This window comes from Tursiops truncatus, chromosome 3 (assembly GCF_011762595.2).
Source record: "Tursiops truncatus isolate mTurTru1 chromosome 3, mTurTru1.mat.Y, whole genome shotgun sequence".
NCBI lineage: Eukaryota > Metazoa > Chordata > Mammalia > Artiodactyla > Delphinidae > Tursiops > Tursiops truncatus.
Window position 1 is genome coordinate 47,690,536 of NC_047036.1, and position 25,983 is coordinate 47,716,518.

General features: G+C 36.8%; 1 protein-coding gene across 4 annotated transcripts in view; it reads left to right on the top strand.

The window, feature by feature from the left end:
* The window catches only part of NDUFAF2 (NADH:ubiquinone oxidoreductase complex assembly factor 2), a 342,196-nt gene that overhangs the window by 83,935 nt on the left and 232,278 nt on the right, over positions 1-25,983 (top strand). For all 4 annotated transcript variants that reach the window (XM_073802139.1, XM_073802141.1, XM_073802143.1 and 1 more), the window contains one exon: positions 22,130-22,219. In XM_073802139.1, coding sequence (XP_073658240.1) covers positions 22,130-22,219 — 90 coding nt within the window. The remainder of the gene's footprint in view (positions 1-22,129; positions 22,220-25,983) is intronic.

Genomic DNA, 25,983 nt, shown 5'->3' on the forward strand with positions numbered 1-25,983 from the left:
TAATTTCTTCAGATAAGTTCTCTTCCTCTTTCTCTTTCTCTTCTCCTTCTGGGATACCTATAATGTGAATGTTAGTCTCAGAGGCCTATTTTTTTTAATTCTTTTTTCTTTTTAGTTTGGGTGATTTTCACTTCTGTCTTCCAGTTTATGAATTTATTTCTTTATGCCATCTAATCTACTGTTCTTTCCAGTGTATTTTTTATTTCAGTCATTGTATTTTCAACTCTGTTTGGTTTTTCTTTATAGTTTCTAATTCTTTGTAAAACATCTTGCTGTGTTCATCCGTTCTCCCTAGCTCACAGAGCATCATTACCCTGAACTCTTTATCAGGTAGATTGCTCATCTCCATTTTGCTTAGTTCCTCTGGGGTTTTGTCTTGTTCCATCATTTGGAACATATTCCTCTGTCTCCTCATTTTGCATAAGTCAGTGTGTTTATTTCTATGTATTAGGTAGGTTGGTTACATTTCTCAATCTTGGAGAAATTGCCTTTTGTAGGAGATCTCCAATGGGGCAGAGACATCCAGTGGGGCTCAGTAGCACATTCTCCTCTCGTTACCAGAGTTGTATGCTTTAGGGGTGCCTCCTGTGTGGGCTGCATGGGCCCTTCTGTTGTGCAGGGCTGACTACTGTGGGTGTGTCTGTAGGTGGTGTTGGCCCCTGGCCTGGTTGGCTGCTAATACCTGCCTTGTGCTATGGCTGCTGGCCCTCTGGTGGGTGGAGCTGCGTCACAGCACCACTGACTGGGGGGGCCTGGGGGGCCTGGGGCTAGTGCCAGCCTTCTGGTGGTCAGGGCTGGGTTGCCATGCAGCTGGATGCTCGACCCAGAATAGTCCGGAACTGGTGCTGGCCTGCTGGTGGACGAGTAAGCCCCCATCACTAATAGTCTAGAAGGAGGACTCCAGGATGGTGCTTGCCAGCCCCACTGCCCTTGTGGTGGAACAGAAACTCCCCAAAATGGCTGCTGCCTGCATCTGTGTGCCCAGTGGGGAAGTCCCAGTAGCCTCCTGCCTCTCTGGGAGCTCTCCAAGATCTGCAAGTGTGTGTGACCCAAGTATCTTTATGGTTTTTCCTATTCTTTTTTTAAAAATATTTATTTTTTAATTTTCTTTATTTCCTTTTATTTTACTTTATTTTCTTGGCTGTGTTGGGTCTTAGTTGTGGCACATGGGGTATTTCATTGTGGTGTGGGCTCTTTGTTGTGGTGCACGGGCTTCTCTCTAGTTGTGGCGTGTGGATTTTCTCTCTCTAGTTATGGCGTGCAGGCTCCAGGGCACGTGGGCTCTGTAGTTGTGGCACACAAGCTCTCTCACTGAGGCATGTAAGCTCAGTAGTTGTGGTGTGAGGGCTTAGTTGCCCTGCAGAATGTGGGATCTTAGTTCCCCGAACAGGGATCAAACCCGCATCCCCTGCATTGGAATGCAGATTCTTTACCACTGGACCACCAGGGAAGTCCCCCAAGTTTCTTTAAATGACTGCCTCTGTGCTAGGACTCAGAAAATGTGAAATTTTGCATGTTCCCTTTAAGAGTGGAATATCTACTTCCTACAGCCCTCTGGCTCTCCTGTACACAAGCCCCACTGACCTTCAAAGCTGGGTGTTCTGGGGGCTCATCTTCCCAGTGCAGGACCCCCAGGCAAGGGAGCCCATTGTGGGGCTCAGACCCCTTGCTCCTTGAGGAGAACCTCTACAATTGTGATCATCCTCCTGTTTGTAGGTCGCCTACCAAGGGCTGTGGGTCTTGACTACCACATCTCTATCCTTCCTTCCTGTTTCTTTGTGGTTCCTTCTTTATGTCTTTAGTTGTGGAAAATCTTTTCTGCTAGTTTTCAGGTTGTTCTCATAGATAGTTGCTCTGTAAGTAGCTGTAATTTTGATGTGTCCATTTGGAGGAGGTGAGCTCAGGGTCTTCCTTCTTCTCCATCTTGGCCACCTCACCTTTGAACTTCCTACCGACTTTTCTGAGTTGCTCCTTTGATCCTGAAGTCACCAGACTCTACAGGGCATCAGGCTAATCAGAACTTCAAGAGTGTCAGAACTTCCCCTTGCCTACCACTACCCTTCAGCAGCAAAACTGCCAGTTGTTAAACATAATCTTACACTCTGGTGAAAACCTTCTACTCTCACTAGCCTCATAACACCCTAGGGAGAGCACTAAAACTTCTGTGTTGCTTCTCTTTTGAGGCTTCATGCAATATCTGAATGTTATCTCTTTAAGTTTAATATAAAAAACTCTTTATTTGGCTTGTAGTATGATTTTTAAACTATAATCGACCAACAGAATAATTTATAGTAATAGGTAATACATGTAATACTAAGTGCCAAGTCACTAAATTATCCTGTTATCATATTTTATCTTATTTTTCCTGTTTTATAGATAGGGACAGTAGGGCACAGGGAATTCAAGTAGTACTAAAGAATATAACCTGGTAAGTTGCAGATCCATGTGGTCTGGCTCCAGTATCTGTGCTCTTAACCAATTGCCTATGCAGTGTAAAAAAAAAAAAATCTACGTTTATTCAGCATTTGTTTTTCAGCTTAGCTGGTGTCAAGGTAATCTTAGCTATTTGTAGAGACCTGCAAAGTAAAACACTGCCATAACTGTTTGAAATGAGGGTAGACCTCAGTAATTTCTGAACCAACCCAGAGTTGGTACTAGATGCATACTACCTGTGAACCTCAGTGCTGTAACAACCACATTTTTCTCTCTGATGTTTCATGTTGTTTAAACCATGACTAGAACATTGTCTTTGTCAGGTAGGATTATAACCTTCCGCAGAGCACACAACCTAAGAAAGAATCGACCCAACTATTCCCAGAATAGTATCTCATCCCAGTAGGGTTTCCTACTGAGATATTAAGGTCAGGTCAGGAAAAGTAAAGGGAGTGAAATGGAGTGTTTGGTGGTGCTGTGTATGCCTAAAGTCAGCTTAAGTGGCATTTATGTAAGGGTATATACTGTCACTGTGGTTAAAGGAAAGCCTTTCTACCTATTTATTAATGATTTTATAGTCCTTATTTCATGGAAGATGGAGTAAAAGAAAGTTTACTTTCAAAGCAATTTATTAAACAGGAAGTGAAAAAAATCAAGATAGACTTGTTTCTTTTCATATTTTTCCCTGCAAAATTGCCTTCTCATTATTGACGAATGAATTCATTTCTTTTTCATACCACAAATTTAAGTGTTTATCTGAATAAGACCTAGTTCTAATATTTTTTAAAATTCCTAATATGTTCTGGAACTAAGTTTAAAAATTCATTCCCTTGGCTCTTTTTTCCCTTTACAAGTTGGAGAGTTTTGAAATTATGTTTGAATGGCTTTCAACTGAGGAGATATATTTTCTTGTTTATCCATTTTAAATAAAAAAACAGATAAATATTCATATCGTTTCTTGCAGAATAACTCAGTTGTCAAATTATTTTTGTATCCTGGGGTTAGTGCTTACTCAGATTAAACTTTTTGAAAAGGAGATTGAGTTTAAAATGTGGATGCTCTTTAATCAGATAGGGTGCCTTGAACTATTTCAAAGTCATGGACAGGTTTTGTTTTATAGAAGTGAAGAATGAGGCATTAGGGACTTCCCTGGTGGTCCAGTGGGTAAGACTCCGCGCTCCCAATTCAGGGGGCCCGGGTTTGATCCCTGGTTGGGGAACTAGATCCCACATGCATGCCGCAACTAAGAGTTCACATGCCGCAACTAAGAGGTCCGCATGCCGTAACTGAGAACCAACTCAGCCTAAATACATAAATAAATAAATAAATATTTTTTTTAAAAAAGAATGAGACATTAGAGTTATAAAATTAGGATTCTTTTTGGATAAATGAATTTTCCTAAGGGTACAGGTAATGGAAATGTTTAATAATTTGCATTGAGAAGTTAGTGTTGTCAAAAGCTATATCCCAGGCAGCTCTCTTCACACCATTATACCTGGGCTAATCACCTTATTTCTCAATCTAAGAAAAGTTGATCTTAATCCTAACACCTGAATAAGAATTCTTCCTGTAACTTTTGTGTTTTTTTCTTGAAGACGTTGTAGAGGAGAAGTGTCATTCCTCATTCTTCTTTGTGATTTAGATGTTACTCATCCTTTTGGTAGAAACAATGAAGCAGTGCAAAATATTACATCATCTTTGAGACTGTAAGGACACCAGAGTCTAACCAGAGTGGATTAAGATGGGTGATTTGAGAAGGGAATGGTGGCAGAGGAACATTCACAGTCGGATCTGCTTTTTTAGGGTTTGTGGGTTGTGTCTCAAGTTGCTTTGACACAACATGCAAAGTAAAACTATCCGCCCCTACCATCTCTCTGTGGGAGCCAAGGTACATTAAAAAAGCCTATGTATATTAATCTACAAAATTAAGCATTTTGGACTTATATCAGAATTTTGTATTCTTTGTAATATATATAGAAAGGATTTTAATTTGGCAGTTTTAAAGATCAAGTATATCCCTGTGGTATTATAGCCTCTAATTATATGCTATTTGAGTCAATATATTCAAGTAGCCCTTTACTAAAAATAGTATAAATATGTCACAAGAGGACATAGTAATTTTTTATAAACCCAGTCTTCCTTGATATAAAGAGTTTCCTTTATTAAGAAAGATTTAAATAAAAAAAACTCACTTCTAGGGAAAAGTTGTTTTTAGTCCATATAATTTAGGATCTCATCAAGAGCTAAAAAGGTATTTAAGGAGTAAGACGTGGATTTTTATCCTCCATCACAGCTAACTGTGCTCTTGACAAGTATTCAATATACCCAAACTTACATTTTAGTTATATAAAGCAGTTTAACTATTTTGGTTGTATATTTGTTGACACTACAGGGTAGTAGAAAATGGTACATGCACAGGCTTTAAAGTCATATGGACCAGAATTTAAATTCCATTTTCTCTGCCAACGAATTGTTTGTCCTTGACTCAAGTTTATATTTAAGTGGCATTTAGTTAATTCACATTGTTGTGCAACCATTACCTCTGTCTAGTTCCACAACATTTTATGAGGACATTTTTTAACCTAATGCATAATGTCTTTGAATGAGTGATGAAGGAATAAGTTTCCATTCCTTGGTTTTTAAGAGCTTTAAGAAATGGCTTGATGATGATTCTGTTAGGATCTCCCAAGTTTCCTTTCAGTTCTAATGTATTTTAAAATTATATGGTGAAAATTTGGAGATATGAGTAACATGCTACCCAAACATTCTTAAGTCAACCAGCATTAATTGCTTTCTATTTGCCTGGCATAGAATATTGACTGTCTACAATAAGCAGAAGACACTGTGTTTATACATAGGAGTTTGTAATTTACTTGGAGAACAAGCTACAGATGAAATATATAGAAAAACATGCTTGTTCTTACTTCTGTGATAAACCCCAGACCTTTTAAATGTGTCCGTTCACTTCCTTTGAGGGGACTACTCCTTAGTTACCAAAAGTTGAAGAATTGTCAAAACAGGGCTACAAAACTGTAACTTTTATATGCTCGTGCACACACACACACACACACACACACACACACACACAACATATATGTAACTGTGGTAAATACACATAACATAATATTTACCATCTTAACCATTTTTAAGTGTACAGATTAGTAGTATTAAGAACATTCACATTATTGTACAACCAATCTCCCAAACTCTTTTCATCTCGAAAAACTGAACTGCATACCCATTATACAAAAACTTTCCTTTCCCTTCCTTCCGCATTTGTCCCTGGCAACCACGATTCTATTTTCTATTTCTATGAACATAGAAGAAAGTAGGTACCTCATATAAGTAGAATCATACAGTGTTTGTCTTTTTGTGGCTGGTTTATTTCACTTAGCATAATGTCATCAAGGTTCTTCCATGTTGTAGCATGTGTCAGAATTTCCTTCCTTTTTAAGGGTGAGTAATATTTCATTGTATCTGTATACCACAAATGTTGTTTATCCATTAATCTGTCAATGGACTCTTGGGTTCTTTCCACCTTTTGTCTGTTGTGAGTAGTATTGCTATGAACACGGGTATACACATATCTCTTAACACCCTGCTTTCAATTCTTCTGGTTATATGCCCAGAAGTGGAATTCCTGGATCATATGATAAGTCAATTTTTAATTTTTTGAGGAGAACCATAATGTTTTCCATAACATCTGTACCATTTTACATTTCTACCAGCAGTGCATGAGGGTTCCAGTTTGTCCACATCCTTGCTGACACTTGTTATTTTCCATTTTTTTATTAGTTTTTTTGGGGGGGTGTTAATAGTAGTTATCTTAATAGGTGTGAGGTAGAGTAGTATATTTTAAATCAAACTTTAACACAGAGAACATTATTATGTAATGTACAATCTTGTTTTGAGATTATGGGAAAAGTCTGAATTTTAATAATGTGCCAATTGACTCTTTTCTAATCTATTATACCCCAAATGATAGTCCTTGAGGGAGGTTTATGACAGCTTGAGAAGTCAGGAAAACATGCCTGGGTATTGACCAAAACAAAATCTTTTCGAGGTAGTGCGAAAAAAAGTAAATCACAAAATTTATGTATTTTGAACATTATACAGAATACAGCTATCCTCAGAGCAGAGCTGCTAATAACTTGGTATAGTGTGCGAAAACAAATTAGGGATTTAGCAAGTTTGATAATATTCCTTTCTCTGCCAATTTTCCCCATAATTTTCTACACATAAAAGATTGGTAAAAAGGTGATAGACAGTAGTTAGAGGCAGTAATACTTATTGGCAATAAGAAATAACTGGATTATTATAATATAGTGGGATAGTTTCTAAGTCAAAAAACCAATTTCAGTAAGACCTACTTATGTTAAAGTACAATATACAGTTGATCCTTGAACAACATAGGTTTGAATTGCACGAGTACACTTATATGTGAATTTTTTGATAGTAAATACTATAGTACTATATGTGATCAATTGAATCTGCAGATACAGAGGAACCATGTACATGGAGGGCAGCCCATAAAGTTATATGCTGATATTTGACTGCACAGAGGGTTATGGTCCCTAACCTGAGCAGTGTCCAAGGGTCAACTGTATAATGACTTATTTATAGTTAGCGTGAGATCCAAAGAGAAAGTGAGTACATAGAATGGTGTTTAATTTACTAAAGCAGAAAAAAAAATCCGTAAAGTATTTAAACATTATTTTCATTAAAATGGTCAGATTGGAAATATTTTGGTTTTCAAAGGAATTGGCTTTGTGTATCTAAAAATGGTATCATATGGATTAGCTGATTTTTTTAGTGATGCTAGAAAGATGACATACTATACAAAGTAGCATATATTCAAATGCCCAGAATTATTTTCACCATCTTCCCTGTGTAATATCCAATTGTCCTTTATTTTATTTTATTTTTCCAATTGTTCTTTAAACTTTCCATTTTCTGGAATGATCCTTCTAATCTCAGTTTTCTTCCTCCTTTGCCTGCCTAACCCCTGTTTGATAGGTATCTCTTATCAAAAGTTTTCCATTCGTCTTTACTCCACAGCTTTGAGTATCTTATTTTTTTTCTTGTGTGGTATAGCGTAGAGCATTTTCTCTCTTATACTTGTCTCTCTGTGTTGTAGTCAATCTCTGTTCTTAACCGTCTGACCCCCTGAGACCACCAGTATGTCTCAGATCAGTAATAGCCAAAGAGAAAAGTTGTTGCTATCATGCTGAGAATTGTACATACCATGTGTCTTGATATGCCTCTGGGAATGTGAGGCCATTAGGTTGTCTGATGTGAGTCATAGTGAAAAAATATTGGCACCATTGAACCAGACTGTGAGCAACTTGAACCTTCTTTTTCTTTCTCCCATATATACTAAAGTGTTTGACTTATGTACTTTGTGTGTGTGTGTATTTATAAAAATAAATATTTATTATATATATAACTATATTTATAGTTATATATATTTTAAATGAGGTGAAGAATTTGGATTTTTGCTTTTAAGAAAAATACATGCTGGGACTTCCCTGATGGCACAGTGATTACGACTCTTCACTCCCAATGCAGGGGGCCCGCGTTTGATCCCTGGTCAGGGAACTAGATCCCACATGCATGCCGCAACTAAGAGTTCTCATGCCACAACTAAGGAGCCAGTGAGCCGCAACTAAGGAGCCCGCGAACCACAACTAAGGAACCTGCCTGCTGCAACTAAGACCCGGCTCAACCAAATAAATAAATAAATAATATATATATATAAAGAAAAATACATGCAGTAGGATCTTAAGTTTTGTATAGAGTGATAGAGTTGTGATACAGTAAAACTGTGTTATAAGATCATTCTCTTCCTTCTTCCAGAAAAGACATGAGATTGAAGACTCAAAGATGAAGATAGAGGCATAAAATTGCAGTGAAAGGAGAAAGTAAAATCAGGGTGAGGGAATAGTGGAGCCAGATATGAGGCTTTAATATAAACTCTAATTACCTGCACATTTTCTAAGAGTGGACCATAAACGCAACCCTGAGCTTTTTTTTTTAATATGTTTGCATATTCTTTTTTTTAATATATATATAAATTTATTTATTTTTGGCTGCATTGGGTCTTCGTTGCTGAGCGGGCTTTCTCTAGTTGTGGCGAGCAGGGGTTACTCTTTGTTGCGATGCGTGGGCTTCTCATTGCGGTGGCTTCGCTTGTTGCAGAGCGCAGCCCCTAGGCACGTGGGCTTCAGTATTTGTGGCACACAGGCTTGCAACTCTGAGCTTTGTAGCAGCTGATTCAAAAGAGGACAACCTTCCAGTCAGAACTTCACGATGGCTATGAGATCAATCATCTGTACAACTATTTTGGAGGAGTATGACTAATTTTTGATTTATAAAAATAAAAATAGCTTCAGTCATCAGGGTGTGTTCTCTCTATCACATGACTCTACCTTCCTCCCAATTGGTTTCATTCATAGGTAGGTTTTCTCCACAATGTAGCGTAGCTGGCCTCAGCAGTTCCAGGTCTGTATGGTCTTTATAGCTCATGATCACAGAGGTTGAGAGTCTTTCTTGGAAGCTCCAGCAAAAGTTCTAGGAACATGCTTACTGGCCCAGCTGGAGTCATGTGCCCATCCCTGACATACTTTTTGTGGCTAAAAGGATGTAATACTGTGGCCAGACTTAGTTTACATTCCTACTTGTAGATGGAGGGGTGATAGCCCCACCAAACTCAGTGGACAGAACAGGATCAAAAGGAATGGAATAATGAATGGTTTCCTAAAGAAAGGATTTCTAAACAATAAAGAATTGACATCAATATAGTATGGTTAGAGAGGTTTTTCTATTAATATAGGCATGAAACAAGAAGGGCCTGGGTGAGGGTGGTGATGTAATAATGAGATAAAAAGAATAAATTAGAGGAAGATAAATATGTGTATATGTATTTTGTTGAAAGTTTGCATTGTTGGGGAGGGGAGCAGTAGTAAAATCAATTGAAGTTGTTTAAAATTTTTAAAAATTGAAAAAATTTTTGTGATAAAAAACACAATACTGACCAATTTAACCATAAAAATGTAATGTTAAGTATATTCATCTTGTAAAAACAAGTGAAGTTTTTGAATTAAGAAATGAGTAAAGTAATAGTACTATCAAAGATTTGAGAGATTTAAAAGGAAAAGCAGTTGAGGCTCAGGAGAGGTAGATGTCATAACTACTGATTAAACAGGCCGGACCATAGGTTTCCAAGTCCTGGGGAGCCAATAAAAGAGTCCTGGACAGGTGATTTGCAAGACAAAAGGAGGTCTTGGCAACCTGGGCAGTTGACATCAACATTAGGCCATAAACAGGTCTCAGTAGACCATGGAATCAGTGTAAGGGAGTAGGGTCTGTCTTTCCACCAAGAATAGGCTCTGTCCAGATAGGTGAGAGCAGTTATGGTTACAATGTATATGGGGCAGAAAGAAGCCCCCTTTCCCTGCCTGTAACAAATTGGGCTCAAATCAGGATTTCAGGGCAGTTTCTAGAACTGAGATACAGGGAAAAGGCCAAGGGACAAAACCCTTTGCTATTTGATTAGTACTGGCAATAAAAATGACTTCATATTGATCAGTTAGCTTGGGGTATCTTACATGTTTCTCTGCCTCAGTGCAAAATTCCCACTGATGAGAACTTATAGGGCTTACCATGAAGATAGGACAACCTCAAGGGCTAGATACTAAGGATGTATTACAGAAAGATATAGAACTCTGCGTAACAGAAGTGTAAGGACATCCAAGTTCATGATTGGAGCTCATTAAGTGGTTAGGGTTATAGATGTAATTGTGGTTATTTTCATCATAGAGATAAAGTTAAAATAATGGGTTCTAATGTTCTCTCCTATATCATTGGTGTACCTTTAATGAGCCACTGCAAAATAGCAATACATCTCATCATTTTTGAGTGTTCCACTGTGTGTAGTGCAATATTCAAATTCCACAGGACAAGGCAGATAGATGTTCATCAGCTCTGAAAAGGGGGAAAGGTCTATCCAATATTGCTTTGTATCAGAATTCTATTTCTTTATTTGCCTTGGAAACTACAGTGAGAGTCTTAATGCTTTTTTATGTTTTTGTATTATAGCAAGTTCCCAACCTACAAATTACTTGAATTCCAAAATTCCACATAAGCAGCTTGCTTAAATTCAGTAAATTTTTCAACAGTAATTGTGTTATAAATGACATTTCATTTTCCAGAATAATTCACAAAACCCTTTTAATCCTCAGTTTATCTGAATTACTGCGTGTTAACAAAAACACATTGGTTAGCAATGGAATCAAGAGAGATGCAATAACTCTACAGGTTTTTAACAGGAGACATGAAGGAGAAAAAAAAGAGACGATATATATGAGAAAATAATTTTTTTCAAGTGGGTTTAACTCAGCTGAAATTTTTTTCAAGTGGGTTTAATAACAAATGAAGAAAAGAGCCCAAATTATCCATTAGTCTTTCTGAAGGGCAAGGAAGCAGGTGGTATTTTGGATTATTCCAATCCCTTTGCCAGCCAATAGGTGGTGCTGTTGTCATACAACAGTTAAGTTGCTCTAGGCCCAAAGCGAAAGGAGGATGTGGGAAGTGTGTCAACTAAGTACCATACATATAAATGTTGCTCAATAAATATAATTCTGCTCATCTTCTAAATGAGTCAGATAATACTGATAAATAAAACCGCATTAAAAAATGTTATTGATATGTTGCTAAATTAGACTAAATTATGTGATCTCTAGATGCTGGAAACTTAAAAAGAAGTAGCAAAGAGTAGGAAAAAATATTAAGCTTTATCATTTATTACTACTAAAACAGAATTTTTAAGTCCAATTATTTGATTCTTTTGTAGGTAATATCCTGACATGCATTACCAGTATACTCTTGAATAGAGGCAGTCCCCACTTTTATGTACACAGTAATTTTGGAGATAACCATCTTAAAGTAATATTATCATTTCACAGATCTTCACTATTTGTAACTTGTTTTTCTTTATCTTTTTTAATATCAATGGAAAATAAGGAATAAGTAGGTAAAAATAGCAGAATGAATGGTCTTTATTGCAACCCTGACAAGCAAAATAAGACCAATCTTACCTTTTCATGCTCCTAACAGTCTTCTTTTTGGTGAAATCACAGTTTATTAACGTGTCTTTCTACCAGTGAATCTGGAGTAGAGAATGAAGGTAAAATTTATGTCATCTAATTTTGTCTTTTTAAATAAATTTATTTATTTATTTACTTTATTTTTGGCTGCATTGGGTCTTCGTTGCTGTGCGCAGGCTTTCTCTAGTTGTGGCGAGCAGGGGCTACTCTTCGTTGCGGTGCACGGGCTTCTCATTGCGGTGGCTTCTCTTGTTGCGGAGCATGGGCTCTAGGCGCACGGGCTTCAGTAGTTGCAGCACACAGGCTCAGTAGTTGTGGCTCTCAGGCTCTAGAGAGCAGGCTCAGTAGTTGTGGCACACGGGCTTAGTTGCTCCGCGGCATGTGGGATCTTCCCGGACCAGGGCTCAAACCCGTGTCCCCTGCCTGCCTCAACCAGAGAAGCTCTGCTTTGAACAGTTTCATAAATTCGACTTCTATTAAAGAAGATGTTTTTAGAGACAAGAGTTTGAAAATTATTGACACCTCTGCCTCTTACCAACTGAGCCTAATTTTTATACTCAGAAATCTGGTTCACAATTACTTGTACAGTTCCTGTTAAGCTGATGATTATCAGGTTTTATTAAATGATTATGTGGTCTTTTTCTATATCAGAATAGATTTCTGTTCATTAGTAAGTAGTGCCTGATGGTAACCAAATTAAATAGATTAATGAAGGGTATTAGTAATTTCATGGACTAATAAATAAATATGTATATTTTAAAATTAAGACTAATGTATCACAAAATGTACTTTATTTATTTTCACTAAATTATCCATATTTAAAACTGTCATATATTCTATGAGTTACTAATGGTAGCTAACAGTGCAGTCCTTGATGCCTTTAAGATATTTTTTAAAAATTTAATTAATTAATTAATTTTTGGCTGCATTGTGTCTTCGTTGCTGCACGTGGGCTTTCTCTAGTTGCGGAGAGCAGGGGCTACTCTTTTTTTTTAAATTTTCATTGTTTATTTATTTAATTTTTGTCTGTGTTGGGTCTTCGTTTCTGTGTGAGGGCTTTCTCTAGTTGAGGCAAGCGGGGGCCGCTCTTCATCGCAGTGTGCGGGCCTCTCACTATCGCGACCTCTCTTGTTGTGGAGCACAGGCTCCAGACGCGCTGGCTCAGTAGTTGTGGCTCACGGGCCTAGCTGCTCCGCGGCATGTGGGATCTTCCTGGACCAGGGCTCGAACCCGTGTCCCCTGCATTGTCAGGCAGACTCTCAACCACTGCGCCACGCCCCTGCTTTTAAGATCTTTGATAGATGACCAAGTACTATTTGATTTCTGTGAAACTGGATCTAGAAATTTCAAATGTGAAAATAAAGTTTGGGCTAGGCCCAAACTTTACAAGTGGCATAACTTTATAATTCTCTAAATTCTGATAGTATTTGCCACTTTTAAAAATTAATTCCTTCAGTTTCTCTCTTTACCTGTCTATTGACAGCCCCAAGTGTTCAAGTTGGATTCTCAAAGTGGAAATCAAATACTTGATTATATTGGTTTATACCACACTGTGAGTGTTTGCTAATTTTGAGAGGAGAAAATACTCTTCCTTTTTCTATTAAGGGTGTACCATATGGAATTTGCTTGGTTTAGTTAGCAACTTTCACTATATAATGGAAATTTTTTTCCAGTCAGTCATAAATTTCCTCATTATAAGATAGTCTTTTTAAAACCTGGAATTTCCATGTGATAATAGCTTAAAGCCTATTTAATTAGGCTACAAAATTTTTTACCCCCCCCTTTATTTTCCTTCGTTTTTTATGTGTATTTAAGACATTTAACTCATCTGTCATGATTCAGATGTAATCACAGCAGAATCACCTAATGTTAGTTTTTTGTGTTATTTTCTTAAATGCTCAAATTCTCAATATAAATATACTTTATACATTGAAGAGAATTTAGCTTTACAAAGAACTGTAGAATGTATTAGATGAATAAAGTACTTTCAAGATACTGATTTCCTACACATCAATGAAAACCTGAAATAGCTGCTTCTCTTTCAGCTCTTCAAAGTGAACACATTGTTACATGGACTAAATAGTATGAATCCATCATTTGAATTTTTCTTTTTAATAATTACCTCTTTTGGGGGCTGAAGGGCAAGAGAAATATAGCTACACTTTTTCTGAGAATCAAAAATTCCTTGCAGTTTAGAAAATAAATGATTTTTTACATAACATTTAAGTGTTTTTATTTTTAAAAACATAATAATTTTCAATGTTTGATTTCCACAGTAATGGAAAGGCAGTAAATGAAGTAAAATACTAGACATTTCTAAGACGTATGTGCTTGATTTGGGACTAGAATCAGAAATCAGAAAACCTGTTTAATTTTTGACTTTGAATCTTTCTAGATTATTGTAATAGACTCTTAATATATATTTGTTGGTTGAATAACATTTTGGAACTTTAAATTTTTGTTTGCTTATAATATTACTATGGAACTCTTAAAAAAATAAATAGTAAATAAGAGTTTATTGTCCATGTGGAAAGCACAGATACAATTTGCATTAGATTCATCTTTTTTCTTAAATTGTGATATTCTTCCTATGTACTTTCAGACCTAAATTTTATTGATGGCTTTTGAAAAATTGATGAAGTCAGATTTAAACAAAAGAATATTGGTGTGCTATAAACTTGCCACAAAATGTTTATGCTAATAGAGGAAATAGGTCCCTTGGGATTTTCCTGCTGTTTTTCTGGGTGTAGTTTAAGACCTTTCAGCTTTTGGGTCCTGAAAAGTTAAACCATATTATATAAAGCATTTTAGAATAGCCAAGTGTTTTAAATAATTTTGGATTTTCTAAGATAGAAGAAGCTGAGATTCCTTATGGGAAAACTGTAAGAATGGGGAAGCTAATAAGATTTTAGGTAGTCCATTGAACTAGTTGGCAGTCTTAAAAATTCTGAAAGCTTATCTGGAAGTTCTCTTTAATTGCTTTTAAAAAAGTATTACCTGCTGAGACCTGCTGAGATAGTCTTCCATGCTCACATAAATATATGTAGAATATGTCAAATTATAGACTCATCACATTTTCAAGTAGGAATGCCTCATTTGATCACTCTAGGAAAATAATAGCTTATGATAGTTATGAATAAAATGTTAGTTTTTAATTGGATATCTGTAATGATACCATGTGCAAACTTTGTAAATGCTAATTTTAAAATCTTAAATGGAAAATGCGTACTGTTGGGAGTCAGAAAAATACTTAGGTACAAATACTGGCTATATTACTTTAATTAGCCATGTATATTTGGATAATCTCATCACCTAATGCCTCTTTTGCCTCATCTCTAAAAGATTGTTTTAAAGATAAGAGATAACATATGAAAGGCACCTAAACATTGCCTGGTACATAGCAGGTTCTTAATAAAAAAATGCTACATCTGAGTAACTTCAGTCAAATTATGCTTTAAGTCATATGGGAAAATGACTTTCAGTGTAAGGATTCTTATTTTAGTACTCTTAATTGATGTTTTTAAAAAAAATTTACGAGGGTTCAGAATAACAAGGTTTAAAGTCCCCAAATCTAACATACGTAGTATGGTTCTTGGCTTTCAATAGCCCTTGCTTTCATATATTATGCATTGACACTTCTAAGCCTCCTTTCGTATGCAAAATTCAGTCTTTTATACATCACTACGCAAACTGATTTAGAATTATCACCTGGTTTGCACTGATCTCTGCCACTGGGGTAAAGGGCCAGACATCAGTCAGACAGAAAGGGTCTTACCTTGGCCATCCTACCTACTTCATTACCATTCCTCCAAGCCAGGGGCTCCTGTCAGGCATCAAAGGCCTGAATCTTGCTTCTTTTCAGGGGGATAGCTGTCTCAGAGATGTGTCACTTTACTCAGCCCAATCTCTCTTTCCACCCCAAAGTCACCTCTGAATTCCATTCATCTCTCCTCGCAGTGCCCCACCAGTGGGAAATATTGGGCTGGAAGTAGACAGCTGGTTGAAAACCCTCACCAAGATCACACGTGCTCACGACCAATATAGGCCTTCACCTTTGATTTGGTACTGATGGAAGAAAATTCCTTTTCCACTATAATAGATAGCTTGTGAGTTCTGATGCTTCAAAATTTAAAGATTAAAGCCTGCTTAAATATTTTCCCTGGCCTGTGTGGATGGATTAAGGAAGGAGCAGTGGCCCAGGGAAGGAGAGATGTCTAAGTCTGCTGTTTCATTCTTCTGGACCGTTGGTGTCACCTGCCTCAGACTGGTACCTGTCAAGGGTCTTACTCATCAGTAGGATCACTAAGACCCTAGGAAGGCAGTATTTGAGGTACCAAATTAGAAATTTTATAAATTTCTAACCCAACCATCCTTTTAATGTGTAAGTCTTGTTCAGCTTTCAAATGTGTAAGAACACAGTGCAGGTAGAGGAAAGGGAAATTCTTTCTAAATAAAAAACAAAAGACAGAATCTCCTGCCATTAATGATTCTTGCAAGAACCATTCTTTATCAAGATGGTTACAAAATGATGATTTTCCAGCTCTGGCACTTGCTGCACATTTACTCTTTAGCACTGTGGTAAGCAGCAGCTCCTTTATCTCTATTTATTTATTTATCCATCTATTTATCTATATCTTTAGTAGTTTACCTTTATGGGTTCCTTTTTTCTTTTTTTTTTTTTTCCAGTGGTATATAGTTCTTAAGCATTTTGGTCTCAGGATCCTTTTAAACTCTTCACAATTATTGAAAAAGCTTTGTTTATGAGATATGTATTAATATTTATCACATTGAAACTGAAACAGAATTTTAAAAGTGTTTAATTCATTAAAAATAACCCTAATAAATGTAATAAATGTTTACAGAAAGAATATATTTTTGATCAGAAGTAACTATACTTTCCAAAACAGAAACATTTAGAGAAAAGAGTAGCATTGCTTTGTTTTACAGATCCCCTAATGTGTGGCTTAATAAAAGACAGCTAGATTTTTCATATCTGTTTCCTCATTCAGTATGTTACTATATCACATATCATGTAGCCTCTGGAAAACTCCACTGTACATTCATGAAAAAATAAAAGTGAAAGAGACAAATAACATCTAGTATTATTAAAATAGGTTTGGCCTCACAGACACCTTAAAAGAGTCATAAGTACCCCTCAGACTTCCCTATCACACTTTGACAATTGCTGGTCTATAATTCCTGGATTATTTTGGTGCTCAGGTTATCCCAGATTTAGCCAGTGTCAGCTAAGCTGGCCCTGAAGCTGGCCCTTAAGTCCTTGTGATAGGCCCCTATTATCATTGTTTTTTTCTTTCTTTTTTTTTTGAGAAATCTTATTTTCTGACATAGCAAGATGCTCCAGGCTTATCTTGAACCCACCCTGCCCTAGGCCTGGAATCAGCCATTTTCCTGAGGAATCGTGGTTTCTTTTGATGGATAATGGCGTAGAGGCCAAGATTTGGGCTCTAGGGGTCCTTATTGCTATTAGGGTCTTTGCTTCTAGGCTCTTTCTGCACATAGAACCAGGAAAATATATACATATGTATGCATGGAAATACATATATCTGTGTATAAATACTTATCTATCTTATTTATCATAAGTAACTGATATCTCCAGTTTCAATCTGACCCCTGTACTTTTTTATCTTTCCCCATTACATATCTGTATGTCCTTCTACAATGAGAACCCTGCTTCCAATAACATTAACACATTTACTCATTTGCTGAATCATATAATATATCTAGAGTAGTTTCAGAACTGCCTCGCCCATACCACTACAGAAAACAAACATACTACAAACAGTTCAGGATGTGTTTGCAGTTCTTTTCCTTCCTGAAAGTAAGGGTACATAGGCACATACCACTTTCTTTTCTTTCCCCATTCAGTGTGGTTATGTTATTAGTCTGAAATAAAGTTGGGTTTATTTGTTGCAGTTTGCTTTTATTTCCTTCTTTTTTTCCCTTTCACATCCATGTTGATTTAATTTTTTGAATATACAGAACATTAGCATGCTTTCAAACTTATTGAGAAGTATATACTCAGACGAGTGCCACTCCCTTCCTACTTCTAAGATCTCTGCCCTCTTCTTTCAAACATAACATAAGATTGTACATAACATAGGATTTTATGAAATGAAGGGTAAACACAATCCAAGCAAGACTTTGATGTTCATCAGCTGTTTCCTATCCACAGGAATTTCTTACTGGTATGTTGGTTCCTTTGCCCTGTATCACTGTATGTTCTGCTGGGCCTGTCTCTATAGACCAGTGTGGTTTTCGAAATGTGGTCTACAAGATGACTTCAGCAGGTACAAAGACAGCCCGTTACATTTTTAAGATATATCTATTTTATGTATGTTTGAACACAAAATACAACTAGTGTATTTAGTCAGTGATTTCATGGGGTTTTTTGGGGGGAGGTAAAGTAAAAAGTGAATATTGAAGAAAAAAGCAAGCCAAATTAAAGAAAAATATTAGGAATATAATACTACAAAGTGTGACCAAAATTGCAAAGCTGGCACTTGAATGACTGAAGTTGAGAACTCTGCTCTAACTCCTCTTTCCTGAGTCTGTGTCCAGGGTTCTTACTCTATCCCAGAAACCCAGTAGAACAGATGAAATCCATCTCTTATCTAAACCCATCGTCTACCTGATACCTGAAAGGGAATCTTGCCTTTTTTTCTTTTAACTGAATGGATTCCTTTTTTTTTTTTTTTTTTTTTTTTTTTTGCGGTACGCGGGCCTCTCACTGTTGTGGCCTCTCCCGTTGTGGAGCACAGGCTCGGGACGTGCAGGCTCAGCAGCGATGGCTCACGGGCCCAGCTGCTCCGCGGCATGTGGGATCCTCCCAGACCTGGGCACGAACCCGTGTCCCCTGCATCAGCAGGCGGACTCCCAACCACTGCACCACCAGGGAAGCCCCATATTTTTTTAAATAAAGGAATAGGAAACCTGCTATCGTCATAGGGCAATTAGTTCAATGGCAGGTAGCTTTAAATTTTTTTAAGTTTGGGAAATTGTACTGTTACTTACCCAGTCTTTAAATCCGTATACCATTGATCATTATGATCTACTTGAATTCAAACTTTTATTTTGACTGTTTTAATTAAATCTAATATTGTTTAATATTAAGTAAAACACCATGTAAATATGGTGTTTTACTTAATACTCATTGAGTACGCCACTGTCAATTGTTTATTATTGTATTAGGACTTATTAAACCTATACATATATTAGATTAAAAGTTTTTGTTATTAAGTTAATTTTTTAAAATTTATTTATTTTATTTATTTATCTTTGGCTGCTTTGGGTCTTCATTGCTGCGCGCGGGCTTTCTCTAGTTGCGACGAGCAGGGGCTACTCTTCGTTGCAGTGCGTGGGCTTCTCCTTGTGGTGGCTTCTCTTGTTGAGGAGTACAGGCTCTAGGCTTGCGAGCTTCAGTAGTTGTGGCTCGCGGGCTCTGGAGCGCAGGCTCAGTAGTTGTGGTACACGGACTTAGTTGCTCTGCGGCATGTTGGATCTTCCCGGACCAGGGATCGAACCCATGTCCCCTGCATTGGCAAGTGGATTCTTAACCACTCGGCCACCAAGGAAGTCCCTAAGTTAATTTTTAAATGTAAATTAGACCCTAAAATTTTAACACTTGAGTAAGTACTTAAATTTGCTCCATTTACTAGATGGAAATTTATTTTGCTATGAGAAGTAGGATTGTCTTTACAACTCTTGTATGAAAGCATATTAGGATGAGCAAGTGTACAATTTGTGCATAATTTCTTACTCAGTGGGAGACATAAGTTTTATTCCCAATTCATAAAAATTGTACAGAAGGAGTAGTCTTAAAACAATTATTTGGAGGGAAAAGCCCATATCTGATTACCAAGAGTTTATTCAATAAATTAATGGCCTTATTTTATATTGCTAAAGATGTGTACATGCATTTCATAAACTTTTGATGTCATCTATTTGTAAACAAAGGTTTTTTTCAGCAATTATCTGTGACTAACTCATGAATTACTCTTCCTGTCTTTCCATATACACAAAAATAGGTATGAATTTTGATTCTTAAAACTCTTAGGATACAAAGGAAGTTTATAAACTTGAGGGTAGGAATAAAAAGTTAATTTTTATGTCACAGACATATAGATATACTTACTTATATATGCATTTAGTGGTGCTGCTGGAAATGGTAGACCTCTCTGTTCTCTCCCTATGCACTAAATTTCATTGACATACACTTAAAAGCTTATAGAACACACATGTACTTTCAGAAGGCCATCTGTTAGCATTTCGTATTTTAGATGATAATTTTCTTTTCTGTACTTGTTATTGCTAAAAAGATACACTTACATCCTGGTATTTAGATAAGGAATATATGAAGACACAGATATTTTGACTCTTTCAAACATTTTGAAAATTGTAATGTAAACATACTTTAGTAAATTTAGTCTATGCTAAATTTATGGTAACTTGTTATTATGATGTGTTTATATATTTGGATATAAATAGCCTTTTAGTAAAAATATATGTATATATGTTGAGCCTCTGCTATGAGAGTAGTGCAGCTGTCATTGTTAGAGGCTCCTTTTACCCTAATTCTTGTCCCTACACCCTGGGGGCTTTACTACTAATCCCTTGTCCTCCTGTGTATTTATTGGATAAGATAAGCAAAAGGTAACTCCTCTTTATAAAACTTGGAAAACCTCTGTATTAGGATTAAATCAGCCCAGTTAAATGAGTCCATAATAAAATGCAGAGATTCCCTGAGCTCATCTCAGAGTTATTAGCCATTAATGGCTTGTCTAGGAAATTCTAGCCTTTCACTTACTATTACTAAGGCAGAGGAAATAAAACTAGCCACTCAGTATTCTTAGGCTACCCTTTTGTGTCTCCCTTTCTCCTGCACAGTCACTCCTAGAAATTTCCTTGTCTTCAATTGAAGGATTTTTTTTTTGCCGTACCTTCCTTGCGGCATGCGGGATCTTAGTTCCACACCAGGGATGGAACCCATGCCCCCTGCATTGGGAGTGCAGAGTCTTAATCACTGGACTGCCAGGGAATTCCCGAAGGAATTTTTTAATGTAGAATTTCAGGTAGTTTAGGAGAGAGATTTGCAGTCAACAAAGTCAATTTCTTGAATTATGTGACCCAGTCTATTTGGCATAGTGTAAGGTTGGCCTAGGAGTGGGAAGAGAAAGTGGTATTTTGCAAGGCCCAGATTTCTCTCCCTGACTGTTCTGACCATTGTTAAGCCATACTTCTCCTCTCATCATTACCTACCAATACCTTCTCTGTTTTAGCCTGCATTCCCTGGAGTAGGCAGGCACATTTTTTAACTGTTGGGAAATAGAAACTTACCTGGTTTCCTCAGGATCAAAGTTTCAATGACAAAGTAATATGTTTTGAAATCACCATTTTGACAAAGCTGCTGCTGCTTTGAAAGGTTATAATCAAGGCTCTTTTTTCTAATTGATATATAGTTGTTTTACAATATTGTGTTAGTTTCAGGTGTACAGCAAAGTGTTTCAGTTTTATATATATACATATATATATATATCTATGTATATATATATACTTTTCAGATTGTTTTCCATTATAGCTTATCATAAGATATTGAATATAATTCCCTGTGCTATACAGTAAATCCTTGTTGCTTATCTATTTTATGTATAGTAGTTTGTACCTATTAATCCCATATTCCTAATTAATCCTTCCTTTTCCTCCCTTTCCCCTTTGGTAACCATAAGTTTGTTTTCTATGTCTGTGAGTCTTTCTGTTTTGAAAATAAGTTCATTTGTATTAGTTTTTAGATTCCACAAATTAGTGATATCATATGGTATTTGTCTTTCTCTTTCTGACTTACTTCACTTAGTATGATAATCTCTAGGTCCATCCAAGTTGCTGCAAAAGGCAATATTTCATTCTTTTTTGTGGCCAAGTAATATTCCATAGTGTGTATATATGTATATATATATATATATATACCACATCTCCTTTATCCATTCATCTGTAGATGGACGCTTAGGTTACTCCCATATTTGGCTATTGTAAATAGTGCTGCTGTGAACATTGTAGTATATGTATCTTTTCAAATTAGAGTTTTCATCTTTTCTGGTTATATGCCCAGGAGTAGGATTGCTGGGTCGTATGATAACTCTGTTTTTAGTTTTTTAAGGAACCTCCATATTATTTTCCATAGCGGGGCCATGAATGTTGATTCCCTTAGGCAGTAGCAGCAGCCACTGGCACCTCTGATATATATACCTGCAGAGTTTGAAGGAGTTAAACATTCTGTTGTTTATTAAAATGTTTTTTATTGGCCTGCAAATTAATTGGTTTCTCTTTTTCTGTACACAGAATCTAGACTTATTCTACCAAAATTAATTTTGCATACAATGTAGGAAATTTAAAATTTCTGAAGTAGTTTAGAAACTGCTTTTTCTAATATACCTAATTCTAAATGGAATCTATTCTTTTCCCTGTTAATTCTCTTATCATAGGAGGAGGTGTGTAATATCTAAAGAGAAAATATTTCATGTAGTAACTACTGTATCATGGGTTCATTTAAAAATGTAATAATCACTTTTGTCTTACAGGACAAACTATTCGAGAGAAAAGAATTGTAGAATCAGCAAATAAAAGAGAAATAGACTATGAAGTAGGGGATATCCCAGCAGAATGGGAAGGTAAGTTTCTGCTTTTAGTAGTGTCTTTTGGAAGGCAAATAGTTTATACACAAAATCAATAAGAACATAACATTATTTCATGTTCTTTGCAAAAACTTTTACAATCTGAATCCATGAAACTTTTTTTAAACTTTGCATTTCTTTGAGAGTTGTGAAGGTGCTACATTTTAGTAAGGGAACATAGTGAAAAGAACTAAGAAGCATTAGTAGAGCTGGGACTAGGGTGAGGCAAGCAAAGTTTCTTAGATGCAGAATTGAAGAAGGCATTCACTTTGATATGCTGGCCCTGCACTTATACAACCTGAGGATCTGAATTCTGTTTCTGGCACTCTACCCACATGCACGTGGGAAAGTAACTCATACCTCTCAGTCTTAGCTTCCTCTTTTATAAATTGTGGATAATACTTGCTGTAGATGCCATTTGGAATATTTGTTCAACTTACAGTGACCCCATTAATTGCCCCCATGTTTAATCAAGGATGGACACTTACTTGATCCCTGTCAGGACTTTGGAATTAAGGTAAAAAAATGAAAGGAAGAGAAAATAGTAGCAGTCTTTCCATAAGGCTGGAGTAGTATCATATGAACTTGGTAGCACATGGGTGGCTATCTTCAATCCACTATCTAACCTTTGTTGCAGAAAAAAAACTTCTTTATCTACTAAGAAGAAAATAGAAACCAGTCTGCAAAGAGAAGTACAGTTAACCCTTGAACAACACAGGTGTTTGTTTTTTGTTTTGATTTTTTTGTTTTGAACAGCACAGGTTAGAAGCAGGTCCACTTATACGCAGATTTTTTTCCGTAAGTTCATACTATGGTATTACACGGTCCGTGGTGGTTGAATCTGCAGATGTGGAATTGCAGATATGGAAGTCCAACGGTTAAGTTATAGGTGGATTTTTGACTACGAGGGGGTCAGTGCCCCTAATCCCTGTGTTGTTCAAGAGTCAACTCTATGTAGCAAGGCAGAGAATATTTCCTATGTTTTCAGCAACTTTCCAATTCCCAGTTCCATTTCTTTCTGAATGAAGTTCATCTGAAAGTCTGCCGTCAGGTTCTAAGTGCCATCCCACATCTGTGTTATAAATTTCCCCTTGTTTATTACCAGTTCTTAGCCTAGTGCCTGGCACATAGGAAAGCACATAGTAAGTGCTCAGTAAGTATATATTAAATACTTGAAATCTAGCTTGAGTTAACCCTTGTTATTTGAAACTAAAAGAACCTTAACTAAAATACCAATACCTATCTTATATATCACTTAACATTTGTCAAGTGTTTACCTGTATACCTGGTATTATGCCATTGCTTTACAATCATTATATTGTTTTAATTATCACAATAATCCTATGAGGTAGACACTGTAGTCCCATTTAATAGGGAATCTAAGTTCTAGAAAGATGAGATAAACTGCCTGGGTAATACAGCTACACACTGTAAGCAGTGGACCCTTTGCTTCCTGGTGGGTTTAGCATTATACCTAACATATGGTAGCTATAGGCATTGAGTTATTTTTATGTCAGCATGTGAGTGTAAATATTTCCCTGGACATATCTTTTCCATTTTTCTTTATTAGCTATGAAAATAGTAGAACTATGAGAAAAGAACATTAAAATGGGTAGATACCAGGGACTTTTTGAAGAAATACAGAATATAAACTGGCAATGTCCAGGAGTAATTGAGCTTTCTTACTTTTTAAAAAAATATTTATTTATTTAATTTATTTTTTTTGGCTGCGTTGGGTGTTAGTTGCAGCATGCGGGATCTTTGTTGAGGCACGCAGTATCTTTCATTGTGGCGCAGGCTCTTCATTGTGGCCCGCAGGTTTCTCTCTAGTTGTGGCACGCATGCTCCAGGGCATGGGCTCTGTAGTTTGTACCACACAAGCTCTCTCGTTGAGGCACGTGAGCTCAGTAGTTGTGGCACGCAGGCTTAGTTGCCCCGCAGCGTGTGGGATCTTGGTTCCCCTACCAGGCGTCGAACCCATGCCCCCTGCATTGGAAGACGGATTCTTTACCACTGGATCACCAGGGAAGTCCCTGAGCTTTTTTATTTTAACAGACTCTCCAGTGTTATAAGCGACATTTGCAATTCTCAAATAATGCTTGCACCTTCTTATAATGAACCTATTTTATCATTTTTTCCAATAGTAATATAGAATTAAAATGTTTATAGAAATAAATTAAGTTATAAATAAATAGGTAGTGACTCATTTTTAAGCGTTTGAGACTTTCAGAGAATTAGAATGAAATTCTAATGCTTTTTATGGCTCTGTCCTGATCTTAATAATTTAGCATAACCCTCCCATGGGGCACACCCTTAAAACAAATGTATCAACCAAACATTGAAACAAAAATTATTTTTATAGTGTTGCATATCAATTAAATGTAAAAAATAAGAACTCCATACCATGAAAAAGTAAAGTAAAATATAAATAAATACACAAAACACTGTATACAGGAAAGGAAAGAAAAAAACTTAAAGTGAATAGTGTCAACCCCAAGTGAATCTAAAGTATTTTCAGATCCAGATGAATACTGTATTTGTCAATTGTTAGTAGCAGAATACAGGTACCCACATGCTGCATTTCCTGCCATGATATGTATTAAACGGTTCACCCTTTTCATTCATTTATTTAATAAACATCTATTGAGGACCTCTGAATTCATGGAGTTTACATTCTGGAGTGGGAGAGTGGGTGGAAGAAAGATAATAAATCAGATAAATAACTATATAGTATGTTAATGGCCACAGAAAATAAAGCAGATAAAGGGAATAGGAAGTGTTGTGGAGGGTTTTACAGTTTTAAATAGTATAAAGAAATGGCCTTGTTGAGAAGATGACTTTTTTAAAAAAATAAATTTATTTACTTTATTTATTTTTATTTTTGTCTGTGTTGGGTCTTCGTTGCTGCACACAGGCTTTCTCTAGTTGCGGTGTGTGGGCTTATTGCGGTGGCTTCTCTTGTTATGGAGCATGGGCTCTAGGCGCGTGGGCTTCATTAGTTGTGGTGCGTGGGCTCAGTAGTTGTGTCTCACGGGCTCTAGAGCGCAGGCTCAGTAGTTGTGGTGCACGGGCTTAGTTGCTCCACGGCATGTGGGATCTTCCCAGACCAGGGATCGAACCCGTGTCCCCTGCATTGGCAGGCAGATTCTTAACCACTGTGCCACCAGGGAAGGCCCAAGAAGATGACTTTTGAATAAAGGCAGAAGGAGCTGGTCATGAAGATAAGTAGCAGAGGAGCATTCCTGGAGAGCTAGTGCAAATGCCCTGAAGCAGGAGCATGCTCAGGTTTTTAAGGAACAGTACGGAAGCCAGCGTGACTGGAGTAGAGCCAGAGGGAAGGTAATAAATGAGGTTAGAAAAGTAATAGGTTGCTCAATCTTGTAGGCCTTATAGGCCATTGTAAGGACTCTGGCTTTTACTCTGAGATTGGAAGCCGCTGGAAGGTTTTGAAAAGAGTAGTTGTATGCCCTGAATTATATTTAACAGGATCAGTCTGGCTGCTGCATTGCAAAGAGACTGAGGAGGGGCATAAAGAAAACTTGGAGACAGTATGCTCTTGTAATAACTCAGGCAAGGGCTAATTGTGGCTTGAACCAGAGTAACAGTGAGAGTGGAAAGAAGTAGTTGCATTCTGGATCTCTTGTAAAAGTAGAGCCCATGAGATTTGCTGACAGATTGGATGTGCAATGTGAGAGAAAGAGAGCAGTCAGTGATGACTGTTAAACTTTTGGGCCTCATCTGGAAAAGTGCAGTTGCCATTG